General features: G+C 39.3%; 1 protein-coding gene across 3 annotated transcripts in view; it reads left to right on the plus strand.

Annotated features, from left to right (window-relative positions):
- Positions 1–20,872, plus strand: part of COL14A1 (collagen type XIV alpha 1 chain) — a 232,589-nt gene that overhangs the window by 93,475 nt on the left and 118,242 nt on the right. For 2 of the 3 annotated variants that reach the window (XM_081214279.1, XM_081214277.1), the window contains exons 18-22: positions 69–128; positions 1,709–1,860; positions 9,519–9,648; positions 15,377–15,499; positions 17,947–18,096. In XM_081214279.1, coding sequence (XP_081070405.1) covers positions 69–128; positions 1,709–1,860; positions 9,519–9,648; positions 15,377–15,499; positions 17,947–18,096 — 615 coding nt within the window. The remainder of the gene's footprint in view (positions 1–68; positions 129–1,708; positions 1,861–9,518; positions 9,649–15,376; positions 15,500–17,946; positions 18,097–20,872) is intronic. The other variant, XM_081214278.1, reaches the window with a different exon arrangement.

Raw genomic sequence — 20,872 nt, forward strand, 5'->3', positions numbered from 1 at the left:
AAATGCTATACACAAATGTATAGAGCTATCATCATTACAGAATTTTAAAGTGAGGAATATTTTTTTAGTTGACAGTGTTTGGACAGAACCGCCTACGACTGAAGCGCCTACCAGGCCTGTGACATCAGGTAAGGACAAATAGAAGCCTGTTTACCCATAAGAAAAGTTTGATTTAAACAGAAGTTATTTGATTTATATGATTGATTAGGAACAGGGCATACCAGTTCAAATTTCTCTCCCCTCAGAGCTCTCAACCTCTTCTTATCCCTAAATGCTAATTGGTCTTCTAGTCTAATAATAAATATCACTGTGGTACTCTCTATTTTTCCCATCTTTGTTTTGAATTCCCATCTAATCTTTTAGAGAACGTTAGTATCCAGCCCCAGGAGTCTCTACCCTACTCTTGGTCTCAGTGCCTTCTTCTATTGCTTTCTGTTGAGAATTACTCATATCATAGTTTCCATGCATTTCTGTGGGTAACTGAGCCATGGCTGGTGTATTGGTGTTCCAACATCAGCTATTTTCTCTCTCAGCTTAACTCTCCCCTCCATTATAATATACCTCCCAACTAGTTGTCACAGTCAACTAGATTAAACAAGTTTGATGATATTTATTTCTTGACCTAAAACCTTTCAGTGAATCTCCAATACCATTCATTTATTCATTCATTCATTGATTCATTCATTATTCAGTTAACCTTTACTGAGCCCTTCTTTATGACCCCACCTCTCTCAATCATAACATACAAGATGCTTCCTGACTGGGTTCTGCTTCCCTTCCTGGCCTCAACCATATGGTTCATGCTTTGCCCATATCCTCCTGCCATCTAGAACTCCTAACCCTGAAGGTGAGATGTTGCATTCTGTACCTACAGCCTAGTAGGTAAAGTTTTGCCTGATACATGTCACTCTCCTGTCTCCTCTGTGACACTTTCACTAGTAGATCATTGTATGTCTTAAAGCCCTAACCAGTCTGACATACAGGAAAAGCTCAATGAACGTTTGCTGAATGAATGAATAAATGAATGAAGAGAAGAAAGAGTCCATGGAGATGGACAGAATGAAAGGAAGTTGGCACAAAAGGGAGAAGAAACAATGGGACAAATGAGAGAGCAGTCACTTTGGGAGATGGAAAGGAACGTGTCAGAGAAAACGAGTGAAGGAGTGTGGACAAGATCTCAGAGAAAGGATGAAATCCATGTGGCCTGAGTGGATAGAGGCCGCCCTCGTGGGAGATTTGTGCTTTGAGTGACAAGTGTTAAAACAGAAATGGGGAAGCAGGTGATAGGATGTGTGTTGGATGCTGGATTGCAGGCCGAGGTTGACCACATTTGGTCCCTCACGCCCACTTCCCCATCTCAGCCCTAATGTGAAGTTCTCACAGTCGTGCTCCTCTTTGGGCTCCCCTTCTGGTTTCCTAGTCCAAGGGCTGCTCCCCAGTTCCCCTTTCTAGTGTATATACAGAGCTGGTTGTTTGAGGGATCCATGATCTCACCTTGAAAGCATCTCTTAAGCCCATTTTTGTTTGCTACCAGTAGGTATCATGGCTCTCTATTAACTAAAGCTGAGTTGTTCTCACTTCACCTGGGTCTACATGGTAGAGATACGTTAAATGATACTTGTTGTCATGTCCACAAATCATCTCTGTAGCTCATTTTGAAATATGATGGATGAAAAGTTCCTTAAATACTTGGTTGTGTTTATTCCAGTTTTCCGCACAGGAGTCAGAAACCTGGTTGTAGATGATGAAACCACTTCTAGCCTGCGGGTAAAATGGGACATTTCAGACAGCAGTGTGCAGCAGTTCAGGGTGACCTACCTGACTGCTCAAGGGGACCCTGCCGAAGAAGTGGTAGGAACGGTCTGTATAAATACAGCTGACTAGCAACTCCACAAATTTCCTGACTAACCAGGCTAACGAGACTATTTCCCGAGAGTAATGCAAACTTTACTGCCCATTTCTTCATTTCTCTGGAAACTAATGTTTTCACTTGATCCAAACTTAACAACTGGTCTCCTGATGACTTTCTGTCTCCGAAACGTGCTCCACATACAACCTGCTTTAAATTGATAAAGCATCTGAACCTTCTTTACCGCTTTGCTTCTGTCACCTTGACAACTTGTTAGAGCACAAAAATTGGGTCATAAATAGTCCATTATACACTTGTCTGTGTGTGTGGGTATATGTGTGTGTGTGTGTGTGAGAGTGAGTGTGTATATACTTTTGATATGTAAATTTTTAATATATAAACTTCTTTTATTTATTTATTTATTTTGGTTGTGTTGCATCTTTGTTGTTGCACGCGGGCTTTCTCTAGTTGCGGTGAGCAGGGGCTACTCTTTGTTGCAGTGCACAGGGCTTCTCATTGCGGTGGCTTCTCTTGTTGTGGAGCACGGGCTCTAGGCATACGGGCTCAGTAGTTGTGGTTCATGGGCTCTAGAGCACAGGATCAGTAGTTGTGGCACTTGGGCTTAGTTGCTCCGTGGCATGTGGGGTCTTCCCAGACCAGGGATTGCACCCGTTTCCCCTGCATTGGCAGGCAGATTCTTAACCACTGCAGCACCAGGGAAGTCCAATATATAAAATTCTATGTATATATACACATATATAACTTTTTTGCCCTTGGGAATCTGATTAAAAGTTTTTAAATGAAGCATAACTCAAAGGTCTTCTATATGCAGTTGAAGTGTTCCTAATGAAGTGCCATCCATTAACAAATAGTTGTATTTTTCACTGACATTGACTCTCTTTGAGCAGATTTATAGTCATTTCTAATGTATTCTTAATCATGAGCGTCTCCCTGTGGGATTTAGATTTTTATGTGTTGAGTTTTCTTTAAGTTGTTTCATCTATATTTGTTTTTCTCTATTGAAAACCTGGGTAGACTCTTTTTTATTAAGAAATAAAGTGTCTTTATTTTTTAAAATTAAAAAAAAAATTATACAGTTTTTAAAGGTTAGTTTCCATTTACAGCTATTACAAAATATTGGCTATATTCCCCATTTTGTATAATATATCCTTGAGCCTATCTTACACCCAGTAGTTTGTGCCTCTAACTCCCCACCTCCCCACCTCTCCCCACTGGTAACTACCAGTTTGTTCTCTGTATCTGTGAGTCTGCTTCTTTTTTTGTTTTATTCACTAGTTTGTTGTATTTTTTAGATTCCACATATAAGTGATATCATACAGTATTTGTCTTTCTTTGTCTGACTTAGTTCACTTAGCATAATGCCCTCCAAGTCCATCCAAGTTGTCACAAATGGCAAGATTTCATTCTTTTTTATGGCTGAGTAATATTCCATTGTGTATATGTACCACATTTTATTTATCCATTCATTTGTTGATGGACGCTTAGGTTGTTTCCATATCTTGGCAATTGTACGTAGTGCTGCTCTCAACATTGTGGTGCATGTATCTTTTTGAATTAGTGTTTTTGGAAAACTTGGGTACACTCTTAATCATGGCCTTCCCATGTTTTCTTTATTTACACCATACCATTCCTTTTACTCTAGAACCTGAAAATTGTTTCCTAGGCACACTTCCCATCAGACCCAATAAATCTGGTTTGTATCCAAGAGAAATTTTTCCTTTTAGTTATGAAATATGCTTTATTTAGCTTCATTAGTTGCATTTCTTTCCCTCTGCTGCATTATATTTGTGACACTCTAGGAAAGAAATCTCCAAATACATTATTGTTCAAGAATAGCATTAATATCCTTTCTTCCTTTTCCTTACTTATAAAGCCTTTGGTGGCAAATTATTTGTATCGGTATGATATCAATACATAAACAATGGTTTGAGCTCAAGAGTCTCTCAGGAAAGTACTTAATTTCAAGCTGATGGATGAATCATTGTAGAACACAATGATAACACAATGGACAATAACCACGTCCACTGTGAATAACCAGAAGATCCATGAAATCGGTCTGGGAGTACTTTTGGAAAATTAATGGACACTTGAACAAAATAGGTTGAATTATAAATTCACTCGGATCATAGATTTCAAATAAGCCATGATTGGAAAATACAAAAAAATTAAAATTGTGCTTAGCCGTGGTAACTAAAGATATATTTTGGATGTTTTATTTTCCCTGTTATTGCCCTCATATTTTAACTTAGTCCCTAAAATGAAACCCATAAAAACTTCCCAGAGTAAGAGTTTTGTTTTGGTTTTTGTTTCTACTCTTACCAAGAAACACATTAAGCTTCTTGCTAAATTATTCCCGCTAATTTGGAATGAGTTACAGTTTAATCTTGTGCACGCACTTATAAGCTATGCAAGGTAAAATAATAATAATATTTACTTTGGATTATCTCTAGATAATTATCCCTTTGCTAGTTTCTTTCATTTCACACTGTTTATTTTGAAACAAACTTGGACACCTAGATGAAGGAGAAAAGATCAAAAGTCTTCAATACACATGTGCCCCAGTTAAACAAACCCTTAATAAAAATGAAAAATATTGATAACTTTGATGGTGATTATTTACTGTGCAGAAATATTTTTGCTGCAAAGAAGAAAGTACTTTAGAATTCTTTAACTCTCAAGCCCCTATGGTGAATTCCAATGAAATTGGATTTGTTCACTCTTAATTTACAGGCATATTTTCAGGGACTCAGCTGAGGAGTAATTGAGAATTTATATCTCAGTGTTTTATGAAATGTTACGACTATGTAAATGTAATGTATTATTATTACTGAAGACAGAAAGTGCATGCATCTAGATTTAGATTATAGAACCAACGTAGGTCAGGAACTTGAAGATCTATATGCACTCCCACACAGCAAATGCATATCTTAAATATTTTCCTTTTTTTTGTTTTTTTATTGAAGTATAATTGATTTACAATGTGTTAATTTCTGCTGTACAGCAAAGTGATTCAGTTATACATATATATATATTATATATACATTCTTTTTTTAAATATTCTTATCCATTATGGTTTATCATCCCGGTGCTATACAGTAGGACCTTGTTGTTTATCCATTATGTATATAATAGCTTCACCTGCTAACCCCAATCCCCCACTCGACCCCTCCCCCAACCCCTTCCCCTTGGCAACCACCAGTATGTTCTCAATGTCTGTGACTCTGTTTCTGTTTTGTAGACAGTTTCAACCAAATGAATATCTTAAAATAATGATGCAGGCAGGGAAAGACAGATGGCTAAAACATATTACAAAAGTGAGAAAGGAAATGTCTGGATAAGAGAAATGCCTCTTACCATGTTTCCAAATTTTCCTTAACTATAAAAGCTGATTAAATTTACCTGAGGAAATGATAAGCAAGAGTATTGAAGTTAGAGAATAGTATAGGTATATTTTAAACCAAAGTCAGGCTTTAATATATATAAAGCAAGGGGAATTAAATTTACTTTTCCAATTGAGGTTAAGTGAAGTATTTCTTTATTTTCTAAGTATAATCAAATCTACCAAATATTCCCAATAAAAAGCTTTTGAACTCTTAGAAAGTAAAACCCCCTGTCAAATATTTCATAAGGATTGACTTTCAACTCTGCTCAGAAATATGGAGACGTAGCAATGACTTTGCCCTGAATTTTGTTGTCAGGGGAGGGAGGTCTCACATGTTTTTTTTTTTTTTTTTTTTTTCTTTTTGCGGTATGCGGGCCTCCCACTGTTGTGGCCTCTCCCGTTGCGGAGCACAGGCTCCGGATGCGCAGGCCCAGCGGCCATGGCTCACGGGCCCAGCCGCTCCGCGGCATATGGGATCCTCCCAGACCGGGGCACGAACCCGTATCCCCTGCACCGGCAGGCGGACTCTCAACCACTGCGCCACCAGGGAGGCTCTCACATGTTTTTATTTGTGAAAGGCCAATCAGGATTCCAGGCTTTTCTAGAACCTACATGTAAAAATCTAAAACCATGTCCTGAATTCTGAGTTGCAAGAAATATTCTAGAGTAGGGAAACTCAGAATGTGGCTCAGTCTCCTACAAGATAAGTTCAGGTATTATGATTAAGCTTAGAAACGTTTACAGCAATCTGACATTGCTGGAACATCCAAGAATATGACTGTATTTTCTGGCGATTTTGTTTTACTGTATTTTATAAAAATATCGGTCGTCAGGGACTGGGATTAAAACATAACGGCACTAGCCGTACCTAGTCTTTCACCATAGAAGGCATGAAAATCACTGTCTAGAAACAGAACTTTCTAAGACAGGAACAAACAGAGATATGGGGAATCCTCTTTCTACTGTGGAAACAGCTTGTTGGATGGGATCCAGGCTGCTCTGAAGAGCTCTGGACAATAATGGAGCCAGACATGAAGTTGCATTTCTAAAAAAATTAAAAACGTGAAGTTCACTGGTTAGATTTGCTCCTCATTTACCCATGAGCATCTTTTATAGAATTGTTTTCTCAACAAAACGACCATCTGCTATGACCTGTAGCATCTGTTTTTAGTGGACACCTATCTTTTTTTTTAACTTTATTCGAGTATAGTTGATTTACACTGTTGTGTTTGTTTCAGGTGTACAGCAAAGTGATTCAATTATACATATACATATGTTTATTCTTTTTTAGATTCTTTTCCCATATAGGTTATTACAGAATGTTAAGTAGAGTTCCCTGTGCTATACAGTAAGTCCTTGTTGGTTATCTATTTTATATATAGTAGTGTATGTATGTTAATCTGAAGCTCCTAATTTATCCCTTCCCCCCTGCATGTTTCCTCTTTGGTAACCATAAGTTTGTTTTCGAAATCTGTGAGTCTTTCTATTTTGTAAATAGGTTCATTTATATTATTTTAAAAAATTAGATTCCACATATGAGTTATATCATATAATATTTGTCTTTCTCTGTCTGACTTCACTTAGTATGATAATCTCTAGGCCCATCCATGTTGCTGCAAATGGCATTATTTCATTCTTTTTTATGGCTGAGTAATATTCCATTATATATATGTACCACATCCTCTTTATCCATTCTTCTGTCGATGGACATTTAGGTTGCTTCCATGTCCTGGCTATTGTAAATAGTGCTGCAATGAACATTGGAGGGCATGTATCTTTTTGAATTATGGTTTTATCTGGATATATGCCAAGGAGTGGGATTGCTGGATCATATGGTAGCTCTATTTTCAGTTTTTTAAGAAACCTCCATACTGTTCTCCATAGTGGTTGAACCAATTTACATTCCCAATAACACTTTGGGAGGGTTCCCTTTTCTCCACACCCTCTCCAGCACTTATTATTAGTAGATTTCTTGATGATGGCCATTCTGACAGGTGTGAGGTGATACCTTATTGTAGTTTTGATTTGCATTTCTCTAATAATTAGTGATGTTGAGCCTCTTTTTATGTGCTATTCAGCCATCTGTATGTCTTTTTTTGGAGAAGTGTATATTTAGATCTTCTGAGTGAGTACCTATCTTTACCTTGCTTTGTGCAAACAAGCAGAGGTCAAGTAAAAGGAACTTTGTATGCCCAAGAGGAGGTTTACATTTTATTCTTGGGAATGAGTATCATTAGGATAAAGAGGTTTGCGTAGAGCAGTCAGGTGGAATAGAGGGCAGTGATTTTAAAAAGGCTCGGGAGGGCTTCCCTGGTGGCACAGTGGTTGAGAGTCCGCCTGCTGATGCAGGGGACACGGGTTCGTGCCCCGGTCTGGAAAGATTCCACAAGCCGTGGAGCGGCTAGGCCCGTGAGCCATGGCCACTGAGCCTGCGTGTCCGGAGCCTGTGCTCTGCAACGGGAGAGGCCACAACAGTGAGAGGCCCGCGTACCACAAGAAACAAACAAACAGAAAAAGGCTCGGGCCAGATATTCAGGATTTCAATATGGCTTTTTTTTTTAACCCAATAGCTATGTGGGTCTCAGTTTCCCCATCTGTAAAATGAGTGTAATCATACTTCTTACCTCAAAAGGTTGTGGTGAAGAGTAACTGAATTACTACATTAGAATACTTAGAGTAGTACTTGGCAGATAATAGCAGCTAGCTAAATGAGGGCTATTATTATAAACCACAGCAACTACTACCTGGCAAGCTAAAAATGAGCCCTCCAGAATGGTTCCATTGCTTTTCAGTACCCTACAGGCTAAATTTGATTGGTTCCAAGGCCATGTGCTTCTCAGTTTGAGGGATGACCTTATTTAAGGAACATCATCATGGGTGGTTTGCTAGGCAGACCGCTTGGAACAAATGCCCAGGCTCTGGGTTCCAGAGGGTTATATTGAAAAGAAATGCCCCAAAGGAAGCTGCATAGATAGCCTAAGACAAGACAGGGCAACCACAGTTCTTTCTTTACAAGTTCTTAATGCCAGGGATATCTAACTCATTTTAGAATAAAACAGAGCTCCTTTTATAAAATCTTCCTCCCAGGACTACATCAGTACCATCTTGTGTATTTCAATGTCGTTTCACATGAGGAGCAAAATCATATTAATCTAATATAAATCACTTAATTCAGACTTCCTTTTTCAGATTAAAAAAACACACTGCTTTTAGAGCTTAGCAATATCTTAGCAACAGCTGCTTCTGAGTTCAACTCGAGGCTTTCGAGGGCTTATTCCATGATTTATAGGTTCCTCCCCTCATCCAGAAGTAGACAGCATGCCCTTTGCCTGCTGGCGTTTTACCCAGCTCTTGAATCCAAAAGCATCTCCAGCTGTCCCAGTCTTGTGACTCCCTTAAATGCGTTTGGGTCAGTTCTTACAACCTAGCATTTTTTCCAACCATGATTAAGTCTTTTAAATGGCCCAGACATGTGCCAGCATCTAACTGCTGAAGCCTAGGCAGAAAGTTTTGTGGTTTTAGTATTGAGAACATGTGGCTTTTCTGGTCCACATATTCTTTTAGAGATGCCAGGATTTGCACTGCTGAGCCACATGGAACATTGCACTGATGCTTGAGCGGTGTCCACCCCATCACTGCATTTTATTTTTTGCAGCCTTTAGAGTCAGAGGCATGGTGATTTCAGATTGAGGAAGACATCTCCTTTCAGAAATAAAAAAGCTGCGACATTTTTTAGTGTCATTGGTAAATATCTTTCAACTCAGAAATCTTGGATTTAATGTGTGGTAATGTTGTTCTTGGCTAGCATCCAACCTTTTCTAAAATACTGGGATTAGACGATCTCTGAAAGGGAAAGAATGGAAGGCTGAATTTTCAAGAGGATTTTAAATAGAATCAAATATGATATGCGGGCTAGCTTATAGAATGAACACTCCTAAGCCATAAACACCTGCTTTCCAAAAGGAAGATTATTCTCTCTTCTGGCTGCTTTACAAATACTGAAAAGATGTTGAGAGAAGACTACCCCTTTGGGCTTAAGAGCTTCAAATTTAAGCCTTCTGTATTAGTGATTAGAAACTAAGGGGTGTTCTGAGGGGAATTTCAGAGAGAAATGCTGTTGCATGGATGTTCTTCTTTCTTATCATCACCCTCCAAGCACATCTCCTTGCTTCTAATTATTTCAACGTGCCTATAGTCCCACCACGTTAGTAGAGCAGCAGGAATGAAAGTCTTACTAAGACCACGGTCCTTTGCTTTTCTCTTCAGGTTATGGTGCCTGGAAGCCAGAACAATCTCCTTCTGAAGAATCTGCTTTCCGATACTGAATACAAAGTCACAGTGACTCCCATTTACGATGATGGAGAAGGGGTCAGTGTCTCTGCCCCTGGAAAAACCTGTGAGTGAAGCTTTCCCCCTGTGGTCACTAGCTGACTAATTAGGTGAAAATGCTTGTCCGGTGTAATGCAACCCGCCCGGGTAGCCGCAGTGCAGCGGGGTGAAAAGAGCAAAAACGATTTGGAGAGAGAAAATCCGTTTGAATTCTGTCTTCACACATTCAAGCTGCGTGACTTTGAGCAAGTTGTTTCACTGCTCTGGGCTTCCGTTTTCTTGTCTCTAAAACCTAAGACTTAAAAAACAACTACATCTTGCTCCTCCAGCATCTAATTCATCCCAAGTCCTGCTGAGTCTCTAAAATACATTCTACGTGCCTATCCACTTTCGCTTCATCTAACTGCTCCACCCCAACCAAGCCACACTCTCCCACTCGAATGAGTTTTCCTGCTTCCATTCTTGGATCCTTTATTCTCCTCACAGCAGCCTGAGAAGCTTTTTAAAAGATAAATGATCTCATGTCACACCTCCATTTCAGGCCACCCAACAGCTTCCCATTGTACTCGGGATAAAATCTAACGTCCTTCCCACGGCCCTACAAGGCCCTAGGTGACCTGGACCCTGCCTGCTCTTTGATCTCCTCTTCTGACAATTCCCTCAGCCATACCTCCTTTCCTGCTTTTCACTGAACTATTTATTTATTTATTTATTTATTTTTATTTATTTATTTTTTTTTGCCGTACGCGGGCCTCTCACTGTTGTGCTCCCGTTGCGGAGCACAGGCTCCGGACGCGCAGGCTCAGCGGCCATGGCTCACGGGCCCAGCCGCTCCGCGGCATGTGGCATCTTCCCGGACCGGGGCACGAACCCTTGTCGCCTGCATTGGCAGGCGGCCTCTCAACCACTGCACCATCAGGGAAGCCCTTCACTGGACTTTTTAAGCTTGTTTCTGCCTTAGAACCTATGCACTAGCCATTCCTTCCGTAGGAAATATCCTTTCCCAGATGTTTGCTTTTCTGGCTTTTTCTTGTCATTTTGGTCTCAGCTCAATGTCACCTGCTCAGGCTTTTCTGAGCAACCATGCAAAGTAGCTCCCACCCTTTCTGATATCATCCTGGGTTGTTTTTGTTTTTGGTCATGTCATGGCCCTATTTGCTATCTGATATTTTCTTGTTTACTCATGTATTTGCTCACTGTCTGTCTCCCATCCCTGGAGAGCAGCATCATGAGGGCCCAGGACCTCACCTGTACTGTCATCTCTGCATACCAAGCTCCTACAGTGCTGTGTGGCACAGAGAAGGCAGCACAGAATGTGTGTTGTAGATGTCTTGGCCGTGATGACCAAGTGAGAAGCATGCATGAAAATGCGTGGTCAGAGCACCACAGACTCTAAGTTGTCTTCATTACTGTTGTGATTGTACTTGCATGAAGACGACCCCAGAACCTGGTGCCTTAAAACAGCAACCATTTTATTGTATTGCTTGATTTTGTGGGTCAGGAAATTAGGCAAGCCTTGCTGGAAAATCCTTCTGTTTCATGTAGTATTGACCACAGTTACCTGGTGGCTGGGTTGGTCTGGAGGGTCCAAAGCAACTTTACCCACATGCCCGGCATCTTGGTGAGATGCCCAGAGGCTGGGTCCCTTCATGTCATTTTAGCATGTTTCCATGTGGTCTTTCCAGCAGGACAGTCATGGTTTTACATGATGACTCAGGACTCTAAGAGCAAGAGTTCCAAGAGTTGGAAAGTGGAAACAGTCAGGACAGTTAAGGGCTATGCTTGGAACTAGTACAATGTCATTTCTGCTGTCGTCTGTTGGTCAAGGTGGTCATAGAACCCAATTCAAAGAGAGCATCATACCTTCCACCTCTCAATGGGAGGAAGGTCAAAAAACCTGTGCTGATCTTCAGTCTACCACAATTACTAACTGTGTGTGTTATGTGTGATTACGTGCAGAATGGTAGCAAGGGCTGAATTCTCTACCTGGGCACCAAAGTATGGATTTTTAAATTAAGAATAAAAGTTATTAAAATTCTGTAGCTGCAAAACCCAAAGTCTTGACTCTGCTCAGCTGAGCAAATGGGTATGAGCTCTTCCTTCGACAGTATTGGCATCTCCCCCTCCTCCCCATGCCCATGCTATGAGGGCCTCCACCCATGCTCACACCAAGCCTGCACAGTTTGCTAAATATCATCCAGATCAGAGTATTAGGAGCCACATGAGCTGCTACGGTTATTTCCTTACGGGTCATGTAGAAGGAGAGAAGGAAAGGGAAGAGCAGAGCAGTGGGACAGCACCAACTCTTCATTTCACTTTTCCCATATGTTGGCATATTGATTTGATCAGCATATTGGCATTTCTAGCATCTTTTGGTATTTTGCTGCTAAATAAATGGTTGAGAACCACAGATTTAAACAGCAATTTAAGAAGAAAAGAAGTAGTATTCATCTAACATTTATGAAGCATCCACCATGTGCTTTTTTTTTAACATCTTTATTGGAGTATAATTGCTTTATAATGGTGTGTTAGTTTCTGCTGTATAACAAAGTGAATCAGTTATACATATACATATGTCCCCATATCTCTTCCCTCTTTCAACTCCCTCCCTCCCACCCTCCCTATCCCACCCCTCTAGGTGGTCACAGAGCACCGAGCTGATCTCCCTGTGCTATGTGGCTGCTTCCCACTAGTTATCTATTTTACATTTGGTAGTGTATATATGTCCATGCCACTCTCTCACTTCGTCCCAGCTTCCCCTTCCCCTTCCCCATGTCCTCAAGTCCATTCTCTACGTCTGTGTCTTTATTCCTGTCCTGCACCTAGGTTCTTCAGAACCATTTTTCTTTTTTTAGATTCCATATATATGTGTTAGCATACAGTATTTATTTTTCTCTTTCTGACTTACTTCACTCTGTATGACAGACTCTAGGTCCATCCACCTCACTACAAATAACTCAATTTCATTTCTTTTTACGGCTGAGAAATATTCCACTGTATATATATACCACATCTTCTTTACCCATTCATCTGCCGCTGGACACTTAGGTTGCTTCCATGTCCTGGCTATTGTAAATAGAGCTGCAATGAAAATTGTGTTACATGACTCCTCTTGAATTATGGTTTTCTCAGGGTATATGCCCAGTAGTGGGATTGCTGGGTTGTATGGTAGTTCTATTTTTAGTTTTTCAAGGAACCTCTATACTGTTCTCCATAGTGGCTGTATCAATTTACATTCCCACCAGCAGTGCAAGAGGGTTCCCTTTTCTCCACACCCTCTCCAGCATTTATTGTTTGTAGATTTTTTAATGATGGCCATTCTGACCAGTGTGAGGTGATACCTCATTGTAGTTTTGATTTGCATTTCTCTAATGATTAGTGATGTTGAGCATCCTTTTATGTGTTTGTTGGCAATCTGTATATCTTCTTTGGAGAAATGTCTATTTAGGTCTTCTGCCCATTTTTAGATTGGGTTGTTTGGTTTTATTTTTTTTTTTGATATTGAGCTGCATGAGCTGCTTGTAAATTTTGGAGGTTAATCCTTTGTCAGTTGCTTCATTTGCAAATATTTTCTCCCATTCTGAAGGTTGTCTTTTTGTCTTGTCTATGTTTTCCTTTGCTATGCAAAAGGTTTTAAGTTTCATTAGGTCCCTTTTGTTTATTTTTGTTTTTATTTTCATTACTCTAGGAGGTGGGTCAAAAAGGATCTTGCTGTGATTTATGTCATAGAGTGTTCTGCCCATGTTTTCCTCTAAGAATTTTATAGTGTCTGGCCTTACATTTAGGTCTTTAATCCATTTTGAGTTTATTTTTGTGTATGGTGTTAAGGAGTGTTCTAATTTCACTGTTTAGAAATTAATTTAGCTGTCCAGTTTTCCCAGCACCTTTTCTTTTGAAGAGGCTGTCTTTTCTCCATTGTGTATTCTTGCCTCCTTTATCAAAGATAAGGTGACCACATGTGCATGGGTTTATCTCTCGGCTTTCTCTCCTGTTCCATTGATCTATATTTATGTTTTGTGCCAGTACCATATTGTCTTGATTACTGTAGCTTTGTAGTATAGTCTGAAGTCCGGGAGCCTGATTCCTTCAGCTCTGTTTGTCTTTCTCAAGATTGCTTTGGATATTCACGGTCTTTTATGTTTCCGTACAAATGCTACCAGAAAACTACTAGAGCTAATCAATGAATTTGGTAAAGTAGCAAGATACAAAAGTAATGTACAGAAATCTCTTGCATTCCTATACACTAATGATGAAAAATCTGAAAGAGAAATTAAGGAAGCACTCCCATTTACCACTGCAACAAACAGAATAAAATACCTAGGAATAAACCTACCCAAGGAGAAAAAAGATCTGTATACAGAAAAGTATAAGACACTGATGAAAGAAATTAAAGGTGATACAAACAGATGGAGAGATATACCATGTTCTTGGATTGGAAAAATCAACATTGTGAAAATGACTATACTACCCAAAGCAATCTACCATGTGCTTTTAAATCTAAATTAAAAAAAAAAAAAAGCAGGCAAGAATGGTTTAAACGTAGCATAGTAAATTCTGCTCTTCAGAGTTGGTTTTGGATTGTGTTATTTAACACTCTAAAGTTCCATAAAATTACCTTAAATCCACCACTGCTGGGGGGAGGGGAGGAAGGCAGTGGGAAGGCAAAGGGGCTCCATCATGGCTGATGACCTGGACTCGAAGATTTACTTTTAACTTTCACATGTTAAAAATTAGCATAATTTGTATATGTGGGTTCTAAAAAATACAAGAAAGTAGTGAATATAACATAAAAGAAGCAATCTCACAGGTATAGAGAACAAACTAGTGGTTACCAGTGGTGCAGGGGGGGAAAAGTAGGGGTGAGGGGGTGAGAGGTACAAACTATTGGGTGTAAGATAGGCTTAAGGATGTCTTATAGAACAAGGGGAATACAGCCACTATTTTGTAATAACTGTAAATGAAAAGTAACCTTTAAAAATTGTATAAAAATTAAAAAAATTTAAAATAACATAATTTGTAAGAGAGTTCCATGATACACTCACACAAATAAAAGCTATTTAAAGACTATTACTATAGAAATGTGACTTAAACTTCATTACGGAAATACTATCACATTTAACAGTATCTTTACAGTATCTTTATTTCAGAGTGTGTTCTTTGAAATAAGTTTGGATGGTCCACTTTTTTTAAGCAGTGGTCAACATAACTAAATGCTCTCAACAACAAAGTGATAATGATAATGATAATATCCATCAATATTCACAATATTTTACAAAGGTCCTTCATATAAATGGCTTTAAGTTTTGAGAAAAAATTGATGGATGATTATATAAAGTTTCAAAAAATATAGGTAATGTGAAGATGAAAGCAAAAAATCATCAGCATCTTACCTCTGAGAATTACCATCATTACTATTATCTAATCATCCTTGATACGGCTGTACGAACATCCTTTGACAGTGAAACAGAGTGGTGTGTCAACAGAAATTTTTTAATAAACACTACTCAATTCAGTTTTACTTAAAAGTAACTGAAGAAGAAGGAACCCAAATTTCATTGAATGAACCACTGATCTTCAGAAAAAAGTGTTTTACCACAAGAGCAATTATTTTCTATTATTTAATATTTAACACAACCATGGATTCTCAAAGGGTTCTTACCATGTGTTTTAGTACATTTCCCTTGTAAGTATTTTTAACATTGTGGGAAGATATCTTAGATTTTGTTAACCACAGGGTAGGTTGTAAAGATGGAAACCACACTAAACCCCCTTTTTTCATTTTCCTTCCTGCCCAGTGCCACCCTCTGGTCCCCAAAACTTACAGGTTTCAGAAGAATGGTATAACAGATTGCGTATTACATGGGATCCTCCATCTTCTCCTGTAAAAGGCTATAGGATTGTCTACAAACCTGTCAGTGGTAAGTCATGCTTTTTAAAAAAATATTGTCTTTCAAGACGGGTTATTTTTGTTTTTACTTTCTATCTTTGGTTTCATCTTTGGCTTTAAGAAATGGGAAGAGTCTCTTACATTTTTTGAAAAAAAATGCTTTGAACTTATGACCTTACCTAAAAATAACTGATACCTTAACGAGCAGAATATATACTTAGTTTACACCTAACCTAGACACACCCCAGACAAGGAGCCGCCTAAGCAGACCTTGACTCCATAGCAGTAGGAAGCTTCTAGGGCTCGATGAGTATTTGAAATCTGTAATCTCTAATTCCTCTTCTACCTCTTCTTGAATTAGTTGGAAAAACTCCATTTACCAACTTCTCAGTCTCCTTATTTTGGAAACTACGTTAAGGTATAAAATTCATCAGAGTCCTAAGACTGTGGTAGTGAAAGGCTTTCTCATAAACCTCTCAGCCACCTTGATCACCTCTGTCCTTACTTCCCACATCATTATTTCCTGAAGACAGGAGAATGACCCAGATGGGGGAGATTGTACCCTTGGTCCATCTGCCCATGGAGACCATGTGCAACTTCACCTGTTACAGTATCATCTCCTGACACTGAGCACTTTCATGAAGTTTAAACAGGAGACTAAAAATAGATATTATAGAAGTCTTCTCAGTTTTCTGGACCTGGGCCTTCAGTACTCCAATTGTTCAGCAGGAAAGGGTTCTCCTACTATTTTTCTTGATTTGGCAGGAAAATATAAAAATTACCCTCTGGGTCATTAAAAAGCTCTTTCTAACCTCAAAAACTCTGTGAGTCTAAATCTGTCATCTGAGATGTAGCTCTTGCCTCTAAAACACCTTCCAGACGTTTCTATTGTGTCCCCTTATCTAGGTCCATACAGTTAAAATACTCCACCTCCAATTTCTCCAGACAAACATATCTATGAACCATAAAAATGAAAGAGCAAGAATATACCATGGATGCACTAGCCTGCTCAAGACTGATGCCTTGGGATCCATCACCAACTTTTTTGTTTCTTTTCTTTAGGCCTGAGGCATGTGTTCATTTGCAAAACAGCCCTGCTGAATTTATTCTTTGGACCATTCTATAAATACTTACTAGGTTTTCTGAGGGAAAATAGCTTTGTTTTAGGCCAGTGGTTCTTAACTGGTACAATTTTGCTGCCCAGCAGAGATATTTTGGTTGTCTACGTTCTGTCCCAACTTGGGGGGTAGGGAGTTGCTATTGGCCTCTAGCAGGTACAATTAAGCATCTTACAAGTCACTGTAGGCAACTTGCTCCCCCATTGCTCCCTATAATAAAAAATTATCTAGCCCAAAATGTCAACAGTGCTGAGGTTGAAAAATCCGGTTCTAGGTCAAGTGGAAGAACTGTATGATGTCATTTGCATTGAGAGTTGGGGGTGTAGGAAAATCTCTACTGAGATAACACATACATACAGAAAAATATAAATATATTGTTGGAAGGAGGGGGTTCTGGAGTAAAGTGATAAGTATTTTAGGAACTTATTAAGTCAAAGCGCTCAAAGAATGAGCACATAGGGGAAGAGGCAGGAGGTAAATACACTTGTATAAGACGTAGCATGGAGTGGTTTTTGTTGTTGTTGTTGTTGTTGTTGTTTTGGTTTTTTTTTTGCGGTACGTGGGCCTCCCACTGTTGTGGCCTCTCCGGTTGCAGAGCACAGGCTGCGGATGTGCAGGTTCTGGACGCGCAGGCTCAGCAGCCATGGCTCACGGGCCCAGCCGCTCTGCGGCATGTGGGATCCTCCCGGATGGGGGCACAAACCTGTGTCCCTCGCATCGGCAGGCGGACTCCCAACCACTGCGCCACCAGGGAAGCCCGGAGTGTTTTTAATGATCAGAGATTCTGCTGGGTTGAAACAGAGATGAAAATGTAGAAGCCCAAAGAAACCAGTTAGTCAAGGGCCTTGGAGTAAAAGTGTCATCTGTCTGGTCTTAAAAAGCATAAGAGGAGTGGATAAAGCCCATAATGGTAACATATATGCTGGTCCCCCATGTGGCAAGGTATGGCATAGTGTCCATGATAAAATTTGCTGCTGAGGCCACTTGCATGCTGTCTGGGGACAAAGCTGGGTGTCTGAGGTGGGGTAACTGAAAATGACTTCTGTTTAGCACATGCCCCAAAGCCTATGACAACATAGGAGCTCCACTGTGAAGGCCTCACACACAATATGGTGGGTGGTGGATTGTGGGGTGGGCCAGCTTCTTCAAGTACTAGGGGAAGAACTAGTTGTCTAAAAAGAGCCTTAGGCTGGGAGTCAGGTATGTAAGTCTTGGAGCTAAATGGGGCTAGATTCAAACCCCAGCTCTGCTGTTTGCCTTTGGGGCAAATCTGAAACACAGTGGAATAAGTGCTGTTACTTCAGGAGTGTTTCCATTTTTCCACATTCTGTTATAACTGAAATACACTCTTTCTTCTTAGTTGCTGGCCCAACCCTGGAAACGTTCGTGGGAGCTAACATTAACACCATCGTTATTACAAACCTCCTCAGTGGAATGGACTACAACGTGAAAATATTTGCTTCTCAGGCCTCAGGTTTCAGCGACGCTCTAACAGGCGTGGTGAAAACACGTAAGACTGATACCCTGTCACTTCAGCCCCTACATGTGGTTTTGCTGCTATGTTTTCCCTATAACTCAACCTCTGCTTCAACTTGGCGGTTGGTTTTTCTTTTCCTCAACCTTGCCCTTTCTGGATGGTGTTTTGTGGAAAGAAAGGTGTGCTCCTTACTCACGGCTATAGTTCAGAGTCCTAGTTGGCAGATGGAATGTCAGAACCTGGCGTTCCAATATATTTGATGGTGGTGGATGGGATTTCCTTCTGGAAAGTCTTTTTTGGTATTTTTCAAATTAGGTGAAATTTTCCAACCAACCTGTATAGCCTGATGCAGCCAAAACCCATCAAAGTTGAGCCAGGGGGAAATTTGCCTTCCCTCAAAGCCTTTGCCCCTTCTCTCTCTGTGTCTCTGTCTCTCTCTCTCTGTCTCTCTCTCACTCTCTCGTGCACACACACACACACACACACACACACGTACACACCCCATCCATAAAAGATACTTGCACCACTCAAAAGACTTCCTTCTCTATCTTTTAAGGGTTTACATGCTGTCTGCTGACCATCTGGGACTTCTCCTTGGTATGCACCACGCGCAGACACCCATGGCATAATACAGTGTTTTCCAACTCCAGCACATATGTTCCATATTCCTGATGTTTGTTATGCTTCCACCCCATCTGTTTAATATATTTCTTTAAATGGACTAACAGTTTCTGTTTTTTTTTTTTTTTTACTTAAATGCTTTTAAAACCCACAAATTACTCTAAACAGAAAACCAATATTTTCAATACATGTTAAAGATAATACATAAATGACCGAAATAAAAATGGTTTGGCTGTGTGATCACTGAAATTATCCTGAGTGCCATCAACAGTACATGCCCCACACTCGAGAATGGTCATCATGGTATAATCAGAAGTATAAACCTTAAATCTTCTACTTATTAGCTAAGACCTTGAGCAAATTACTTAACTTCTCTGAGCCTAAATTTTCTCAACTCCGAGATGAAGATAATCAAAACTGTTTACAGGCTGCTTAGCAGGATTAAAGAGATAATGGATAAAAAGTGTCTACCATATGGCAAGCACTCAATGAATAGCTACTATTATTATTGTAATCATTGTGCTTTATGCATTTGGGCCATATCTCACTCTGACTGCTAATCAAAAAATTAATCCAATAAAAGGAATTTTGTAAGGATGAGGCATATATTAGACCAAACCCCAAGCCACCTATATCTGGCAACTATGTTTTACATAGGGCCTATCTTTTCATTAGAGAAAGCTTCCTGAATTCTCTTTTATGGAATATCTTTAGATTTTAAAGGCTAGCTATGGAATCAATTTAATCTCAAAAGAAATAGTCTCTGTCTTCAACAGATCTAGGAAGGCTTTGGCCTGTGGTTCTGATCTCGTACTTGGCTGTTGAAATGATACTGTTTTAAGTACTACTTTAAACTGCAAGTAATTTCCCTGTGTTGTGCCATTATAGCAACTCCTCAGTCCCTCCTTAGGAACAGCTTGGAGTCCCCTGTGCCTTTCCCTACGCTTTCTTACCTCTCTCCTCTAGTTTATCTTCATTTTCCTCTCCAGATTACCCTTTCTGTTTGTGCCGTGTTTTATGTCCATGATCTTCTATTGGTCTTTCTTCTCCTTACTCTTTCTTGCTCTTTTTATCCTCCTTTCTCTGCTCCCCTCTTCCTTCTGTTTCATCCCTCTTCTCCCCTTTAATAAATGTGGTGATTATTCCAAATATATTTTAAAAGACTGAGGGTATTGAACTGTTTTATAGTCTACCCTTAAAGTAAAAATTAGATTGGCTTATTATTTGTTTTCTCTCTTTCTCCCAAGCAAGATAAAACCCCATACAATGGCAAATAAATTAATTCAAGGTGTTTTTTAAATTTAGTGTGGTTATATAAATCGTTATTGATTTCCTTTTTTGTTTGGGGGAGAGGGTTGTTTAATTGGCCTTAGGGAAGAAGGTTTTCCCTTGCTGATCTAACAGAAAGGAATAAAGTCAAGATGCAAACTGTGAATAGTCCAGGTTATCTCTACTGTCTTGAAAAGTAATTATAAGCTATTTTTAAACTTTATGAAGAAGCTAAAAGAGAGGGGAAGTATGAGGAAATGATGTGGATGAAGTCAGAGGTCATTAGAGAAAGTAAACATTATTAATTTTCTGCTTTTTCTGCTTGGATCTAAGTGATAAACACTGAATGTTTAGTCCTCTGTTGTATTGGAGAAACAATATTTTTACTGCTTCCCCAAATAAACTCCCTGTGAATCATTTTTGAATATCACAGTGTTTGCTCTAAGAGTATAAGAATCTGTGTATTTCTTTTGATTATTTTTTATCTGCGTAAAATCTTCCCTTTTAAAATTTTCAAATATGTATCCATTCTCATGCAATCATGTTCTGAAGGCCAGTCCGTGTGAACTGCTCCTGTCTGAATAAGACTTCCACCCTGTCTGCTTTGCTCTTCCCTTTCATTTAAACCATGACTATCTTTCAGTGGTTGATAAGTGCATATTGTATTAAATGTTTTTATTATAAAAGTATTATATATTAATTGTGGAATATTTTAAAAGCACACATAAATAAAGAGGAAAGATTTAAAATCACCCATAATTGTACTACCCTTGCTTCTGGTCTTTTCCAGAATATATATTTTCTTTTGGGTTTACAAATAGCAGACAGACCCTATCATACATCATGTTTTGCAACTGCTTCTTTAAGTCATAAAATAGTTAATCTTTTATGCACTAATTTATTGTGACTTGATGAATTT

Source organism: Mesoplodon bidens (genome assembly GCF_964165515.1).
Source record: "Mesoplodon bidens genome assembly, chromosome: 16".
In the NCBI taxonomy this organism is placed as follows: domain Eukaryota; kingdom Metazoa; phylum Chordata; class Mammalia; order Artiodactyla; family Ziphiidae; genus Mesoplodon; species Mesoplodon bidens.